The 8,112-nt window shown below is 43.5% G+C and overlaps 1 protein-coding gene across 1 annotated transcript in view; it reads left to right on the top strand.

Moving 5' to 3' along the window:
* Positions 1-357: 357 nt before the first annotated feature.
* LOC139372796 (CBY1 interacting BAR domain containing 1) overlaps positions 358-8,112 on the top strand; it is a 39,820-nt gene continuing 32,065 nt past the window's right edge. Inside the window, exons 1-7 of the mRNA XM_071112600.1 lie at positions 358-404; positions 680-914; positions 1,100-1,168; positions 2,567-2,668; positions 4,076-4,081; positions 4,255-4,359; positions 4,999-5,112. Of these exons, the coding sequence (XP_070968701.1) occupies positions 376-404; positions 680-914; positions 1,100-1,168; positions 2,567-2,668; positions 4,076-4,081; positions 4,255-4,359; positions 4,999-5,112 (660 nt within the window). The 5' untranslated portion in view covers positions 358-375. The remainder of the gene's footprint in view (positions 405-679; positions 915-1,099; positions 1,169-2,566; positions 2,669-4,075; positions 4,082-4,254; positions 4,360-4,998; positions 5,113-8,112) is intronic.

The following is an 8,112-nucleotide window of genomic DNA, read 5'->3' as shown; positions in this document are numbered from 1 at the left end:
TAAGCCCAGGCACTGGGTGATGATGGGTAATGACGATACATCTGAAATAACTAGAATAATAAATAAATTGTTTAAAAGTTAGAATTCTTTAGTAAAAACAAGACAAAGAAATGCACACATGCAGTTGATGTCCATAAAATGTAGGCAGTGACAGAGTTCCTCGTGGGTGCCTCCATTTCCCATCATACCCTACCGGAAAGAATCATCTCCATGGAAACGGCTCCCGGACGTGAAGCTTGCTAGTTTATTACACGAGCAAATCAATCCCACTCACCCGTTAGCTAGCTAACGTTACCTAACTGCTGGATTGGAAGCTTATCTGCATCGTAGTATTGTTTTATACCGGATCGCATTACCACTTTTTACTCTGCAGTTATGAGCCGGACTCCGGATGCAAGGGCAAGGTAAGGCATGTTTACAACTTGCAAGACAGAGCAAACTAACGTTAGCTTTCGTAAAGACGTTAGACATCGTGCAGAATTCTTGATTTATATAACTTTTTAGTGATTTGTTAGTTAGCTAACCTTTTCTTCAATTATTGAACCAGCTGGCTAGCTATTGCGTTAAACTTTTAGCTTGATATCAGTGTTTCTATGATAGTTTGTCTAGCTATGTAACTTCAGTTAACTTTAACCAGGTTAGCTAGCTAGCTAAAGTTACCCGGATGTTCCTATCACAGAGACAGCCAGACCAGACAGATCCAGGAGAACATCACCAACACGGAGAAGCACTTTGGAGAGATGTGCCAACTGTTCGCCGCCTACGTGCGTAAAACGGCGAGGTTACGGGACAAGGCAGACCTACTGGTCAGAGAGATCAGCATCTATGCGGAGACAGAAACGCCAAATCTGCAGAGGGGTATGAAACAGTTTGCAGACAACCTTGCCAAAGTTCAGGATTATCGTCAAGCAGAGGTAAGCCTACGCACCATAATATTGATACATTATATAAATATGGTTGTTATTGAAAATAGTACAGACTTCTATTGATAATGTTTCATCTGCAGGTATTTGTATCTTCTAATCTAGCTACCTATGATTTCAAATCCTCTCAGGAATCGATTAACTAAGTAACTTTGATATTCCCAATGTATTTGCAGGTGGAGAGGCTTGAAGCCAAAGTGGTAGAGCCTTTGAAAAGCTATGGAAGTGTTGTTAAACTTAAAAGGGTAAGATACAGTCCTTTCCCATATTTGGATAAGACTGCTGGTAGTTTTTCTGTTCTGGCCTACTGTTTTGGGTGACAGTTATCCTCTATCTTGTTGTGTCAACAGAACAGAAAGTCTGTTGCACACCGGAGGGGTATCATACGAGCAGGTTTGAGGAGTTAGCAAGGTAACTTTGGTCAACTCTGAGTTCAACTCGGGATAAGCGGTCATATGAAAGTGGCTCACCTTTTAGCCAGGTACATTTCTATGGCAACAAATCCTTCAGAACGGTCCTGTTCTGGGGCAGGCTAGAACACGGCTAACTCCGCTTACCCTGAATGAAACTGAGCCATGAGTTGAGGACCAATGAAATTAGATTCTTCAAATAACATTTTAATTGTCACATGCTTCGTAAACAGGTGTAGACTATCAGTGAAATGCTTGTCCTGGCATCACACGGCCAGGTCTCTGACCTCCCTATAGGCTTCCTCAACGTTGTAGGACAGGTTGTTGACCTGGCACCACACTGTAGTAATGACAATGCATTTTAAACTTCATGCAATTTACCACTTTTATATGATTGACCCATTATGTTGGTGATTCATTTAAATCCATGTTTTACTGTGACCTGGTTGTATTCTACAGTTGGTTGGATCTTACTGTGACCTGGCTGTATTCTACAGTTGGTTGGATCTTACTGTGACCTGGCTGTATTCTACAGTTGGTTGGATCTTACTGTGACCTGGCTGTATTCTACAGTTGGTTGGATCTTACTGTGACCTGGCTGTATTCTACAGTTGGTTGGATCTTACTGTGACCTGGCTGTATTCTACAGTTGATCTTACTGTGACCTGGCTGTATTCTACTCTTACTGTGACCTGGCTGTATTCTACAGTTGGTTGGATCTTACTGTGACCTGGCTGTATTCTACAGTTGGTGACCTGGGATCTTACTGTGACCTGGCTGTATTCTACAGTTGGTTGGATCTTACTGTGACCTGGCTGTATTCTACAGTTGGCTGTTGGATCTTACTGTGACCTGTCTGTATTCTACAGTTGGTTGGATCTTACTGTGACCTGGCTGTATTCTACAGTTGGTTGGATCTTACTGTGACCTGGCTGTATTCTACAGTTGGTTGGATCTTACTGTGACCTGGTTGTATTCTACAGTTGGTTGGATCTTACTGTGACCTGGCTGTATTCTACAGTTGATTGGATCTTGCTTTGATTTTAATTTAAATCGTAATTTATTGAAATATGTATAATGTGGGTCCCAAATGACACCATATTCCCTTATATAGTTCACTACTGTTGTCCAGCACCCATAGATTCCTGGTCAAAACTAGTGCACTATACAGGGAATAGGGTGTGATTTGAGACACTAACCCCGGCTACCTCAACATGCACCTCTGATTGACAGGAGGACCTGAAGACCAGTCAGAGTGCCAGGAACAGGGAGTCTAAACAGATGCAGCAGCTGGAGAGAATGAGACAGAGAAACCCCTCTGACAGACAGATCATTGTATCCTTATTGCTCTCTCACCTATCAGCCCTTTACACCAATCATGTTTTAGGCTACATTGTTATGGTGTATGCATGTGTGTGTCAATGGGATGAGACTAAACACTAGTAAGATCAATGGGATGAGACTAAACACTAGTAAGGTCAATGGGATGAGACAACACTAGTAAGGTCAATGGGATGAGACTAGTAAGGTCATTGGGATGAGACTAAACACTACTAAGGTCAATGGGATGAGACAACACTAGTAAGGTCAATGGGATGAGACTAGTAAGGTCATTGGGATGAGACTAAACACTAGTAAGGTCAATGGGATGAGACTAAACACTAGTAAGGTCAATGGGATGAGACTAGTAAGGTCATTGGGATGAGACTAGTAAAGTCATTGGGATGAGACTAGTAAAGTCATTGGGATGAGACTAGTAAGATCAATGGGATGAGACTAGTAAAGTCATTGGGATGAGACTAGTAAGGTCAATGGGATGAGACAATGGGATGAGACTAAACACTAGTAAGGTCAATGGGATGAGACTAAACACTAGTAAGGTCATTGGGATTTTGAGACTAAACACTAGTTTATTTCAGTCCTTTATTTAACCAGGTAAGGTCAATGGGATGAGACTAAACACTAGTAAGGTCAATGGGATGAGACTAAACACTTAAAGTTTGAGACTACCAGGATTTTTAGGATTTATTTTTAGAACACCTTTATTTAACCATTTAGGCTAGTTGAGAACAAGTTCTCATTTACAACTGCGACCTGGCCAAGATAAAGCATAGCAGTGTGAGCAGACAACACAGAGTTACACATGGAGTAAACAATTAACAAGTCAATAACACAGTAGAAAAAAGGGGAGTCTATATACATTGTGTGCAAAAGGCATGAGGAGGTAGGCGAATAATTACAATTTTGCAGATTAACACTGGAGTGATAAATGATCAGATGGTCATGTACAGGTATTGAGAGATATTGGTGTGCAAAAGAGCAGAAAAGTAAATAAATTAAAACAGTATGGGGATGAGGTAGGTAAAATTGGGTGGGTTATTTACCGATTGACTATGTACAGCTGCAGCGATCGGTTAACTGCTCAGATAGCAGATGTTTGAAGTTGTGATGAGACTAGTAAGGTCAATGGGATGAGACTAGTAAGGTCAATGGGATGAGACTAAACACTAGTAAGGTCATTGGGATGAGACTAAACACTAGTAAGGTCAATGGGATGAGACTAAACACTAGTAAGGTCAATGGGATGAGAGTAGTAAGGTCAATGGGATGAGACTAAACACTAGTAAGGTCAATGGGATGAGACTAAACACTAGTATGTTGATTGCTGTCACTGTTATTCATAACTATATTAAAGACAGGTGAAATATGCTCATGTCCTAAATCCCTTAATGATACCAACAGTCCCAGGTGGGTGTCTGTCTTCTGATTCTGGAGCTCTGGTTTTGTATGATGGCGGTCCAGTATAGTCATTTATTTCAACAAATCTCTTTATCCGAGACATATTTATTTAGTCAAATAGCCATTTATGAAAATGATTTGAAGTGTATGTTACGTGTCGCATTGTGTCGTCGTGACAACAGGCTGAAAGCGACCTGCAGAGAGCCACGATGGACGCCACGCGCACGACACGACAACTGGAGGAGACAATAGACGCGTTTGAAAAGCAGAAAATACAAGATATCAAGGTCTATCTCTCAATTTCAATTGAAGGGATTTATTGGCATGGGAAACATATGTTAACATTGCCAAAGCAAGTGAATTAGATAAACAAAGTTAAATAAACAATACATATTAACAGTGAACATGACACTCACAAAAGTTCCAAAACAATAAAGACATTATAAATGTAATATTATGTGCAAATAGTTAAAGTACAAAAGTGAAAATAAACAGAAAAATGGGTTGGATTTACAATGGTGTTTGTTCTTCACTGGTTACCCTTTTCTTGTGGCAACAGGTCACAAATCTTGCTGCTGTGATGGCACACTGTGGTGTTTCACCCAGTAGATATGGGAGTTTATCAAAATTGGGTTTGTTTTCGAGTTATTTGTGGGTCTATGTAATCTGAGTGAAATATGTGCCTCTAATATGGTCATACATTGGGCAGGAGGTTAGGAAGTGCAGCTCAGTTTCCACCTCATTTTGTGGGCAGTGAGCACATAGCCTGTCTTCTCTTGAGAGCCATGTCTGCCTACGGCGGCCTTTCTCAATAGCAAGGCTATGCTCACTGAGTCTGTACATAGTCAAAGATTTCCTTAAGTTTTGGTCAGTCACAGTGGTCAGGTATTGTGATACTGTTCTTACTCTCCTCTCTCTCCCTGTAGAAGATCTTTGGGGAGTTTTTGACGGTGGAGATGTCGTTCCATGCTAAGGCGTTGGAGGCGTACACCACAGCTTACCAGAGCATACACAACGTAGACGAAGAGGGGGATCTGGAGGTAAGGGTTATAGGAGAGGAAGAGGAGGATCTGGAGGTAAGGGTTATAGGAGAGGAAGAGGAGGATCTGGAGATATGGGTTATAGGAGAGTAGGATCTGGAGGTATGGGTTAAAGGAGAGGAAGAGGAGGATCTGGAGGAATGGGTTATAGAAGAAGATCTGGAGGTTATAGGAGAGGAAGAGGAGGATCTGAAGGTTATAGGAGAGGAAGAGGAGGATCTGGAGGTTATAGGAGAGGAAGAGGAGGATCTGGAGGTTATAGGAGAGGAAGAGGAGGATCTGGAGGTTATAGGAGAGGAAGAGGAGGATCTGGAGGTTATAGGAGAGGAAGAGGAGGATCTGGAGGTTATAGGAGAGGAAGAGGAGGATCTGGAGGTTATCGGAGAGGAAGAGGAGGATCTGGAGGTTATAGGAGAGGAAGAGGAGGATCTGGATGTTATCGGAGAGGAAGAGGAGGATCTGGAGGTTATAGGAGAGGAAGAGGAGGATCTGGAGGTTATAGGAGAGGAAGAGGAGGATCTGGAGGTTATAGGAGAGGAAGAGGAGGATCTGGAGGTTATAGGAGAGGAAGAGGAGGATCTGGAGGTATGGGTTATAGGAGAGGAAGAGGAGGCTCTGGAGGTATGGGTTAAAGGAGAGGAAGAGGAGGATCTGGAGGTATTGGTTAAAGGAGAGGAAGAGGAGGATCTGGAGGTATGGGTTAAAGGAGAGGAAGAGGAGGATCTGGAGGTATGGGTTAAAGGAGAGGAAGAGGAGGATCTGGAGGTATGGGTTAAAGGAGAGGAAGAGGAGGATCTGGAGGTATGGGTTAAAGGAGAGGAAGAGGAGGATCTGGAGGTATGGGTTATAGGAGAGGAAGAGGAGGATCTGGAGGTATGGGTTATAGGAGAGGAAGAGGAGGATCTGGAGGTATGGGTTATAGGAGAGGAAGAGGAGGATCTGGAGGTATGGGTTATAGGAGAGGAAGAGGAGGATCTGGAGGTATGGGTTAAAGGAGAGGAAGAGGAGGATCTGGAGGTTATAGGAGAGGAAGAGGAGGATCTGGAGGTTATAGGAGAGGAAGAGGAGGATCTGGAGGTTATAGGAGAGGAAGAGGAGGATCTGGAGGTTATAGGAGAGGAAGAGGAGGATCTGGAGGTTATGGAAGAGGAGGATCTGGAGGTTATAGGAGAGGAAGAGGAGGATCTGGAGGTTATAGGAGAGGAAGAGGAGGATCTGGAGGTTATAGGAGAGGAAGAGGAGGATCTGGAGGTTATAGGAGAGGAAGAGGAGGATCTGGAGGTTATAGGAGAGGAAGAGGAGGATCTGGAGGTTATAGGAGAGGAAGAGGAGGATCTGGAGGTTATGGGTTAAAGGAGAGGAAGAGGAGGATCTGGAGGTATGGGTTATAGGAGAGGAAGAGGAGGATCTGGAGGTAGGGGTTATAGGAGAGGAAGAGGAGGCTCTGGAGGTATGGGTTAAAGGAGAGGAAGAGGAGGATCTGGAGGTATGGGTTAAAGGAGAGGAAGAGGAGGATCTGGAGGTTATAGGAGAGGAAGAGGAGGATCTGGAGGTATGGGTTATAGGAGAGGAAGAGGAGGATCTGGAGGTTATAGGAGAGGAAGAGTAGTATCTGGAGGTATGGGTTATAGGAGAGGAAGAGGAGGATCTGGAGGTTAAGGAGAGGAAGAGGAGGATCTGGAGGTTATAGGAGAGGAAGAGGAGGATCTGGAGGTATGGGTTAAAGGAGAGGAAGAGGAGGATCTGGAGGTATGGGTTATAGGAGAGGAAGAGGAGGATCTGGAGGTTATGGAAAGGAAGAGGAGAGGAAGAGGAGGATCTGGAGGTATGGGTTATAGGAGAGGAAGAGGAGGATCTGGAGGTATGGGTTATAGGAGAGGAAGAGGAGGATCTGGAGGTTAAAGGAGAGGAAGAGGAGGATCTGGAGGTATGGGTTAGGAGAGGAAGAGGAGGATCTGGAGGTTATAGGAGAGGAAGAGGAGGATCTGGAGGTTAAGGAGAGGAAGAGGAGGATCTGGAGGTTATAGGAGAGGAAGAGGAGGAGGAGGTTAAAGGAGAGGAAGAGGAGGATCTGGAGGTTATAGGAGAGGAAGAGGAGGATCTGGAGGTTATAGGAGAGGAAGAGGAGGATCTGGAGGTTATAGGAGAGGAAGAGGAGGATCTGGAGGTTATAGGAGAGGAAGAGGAGGATCTGGAGGTTATAGGAGAGGAAGAGGAGGATCTGGAGGTTATAGGAGAGGAAGAGGAGGATCTGGAGGTTATAGGAGAGGAAGAGGAGGATCTGGAGGTTATAGGAGAGGAAGAGGAGGATCTGGAGGTTATAGGAAAGGAAGAGGAGGATCTGGAGGTTATAGGAGAGGAAGAGGAGGATCTGGAGGTATGGGTTATAACACTTTTTTGTATTATTTTTTTTGTACAAATTCTGATATTTTGAATAATGTGATAGGCATATTGCACTGAATCATACAGTCTGATGGTTGTTCAAATCTGAATTATGACAGTATTACCGTTATACGTACCAACACACGAGTCGGTCTTGTTCAACAACTAAATCACTTCAGTAGGCATCAAGTCGATAATGTTTGAAAGGTCTTATCATTTACACGGCTGCCTTCTATTTCCCACACACTTTTTTTTTTTTAACAACGTGATATTGCGCTCCAAAGCGATACTCTGAAATAACGTGATGTAGCCTAGGTTAATGAAACAATAATAAATAAAAATGAGATTATTTAGTAGCCTCGTGGTTATAAGTGAAATGTGCATGAAGATTTCACAAAGCCTTGTGGATCCTAATGAATCAGTTTACATGGACAGTGGGAGCCTGATCCTAGATCAGCACTACTCTGAGACGCGTTGTGGATCCTAATGAATCAGTTTACATGGACAGTGGGAGCCTGATCCTAGATCAGCACTACTCTGAGACGCGTTGTGGATCCTAATGAATCAGATTACATGGACAGTGGGAGCCTGATCCTAGATCAGCACTACTCTGAGACG

The sequence above is a fragment of the Oncorhynchus clarkii genome, chromosome 18, assembly GCF_045791955.1.
Source record: "Oncorhynchus clarkii lewisi isolate Uvic-CL-2024 chromosome 18, UVic_Ocla_1.0, whole genome shotgun sequence".
NCBI lineage: Eukaryota > Metazoa > Chordata > Actinopteri > Salmoniformes > Salmonidae > Oncorhynchus > Oncorhynchus clarkii.
Note: the sequence above shows the minus strand (reverse complement) of the source record. Positions and strands in the feature narration are given on the sequence as shown.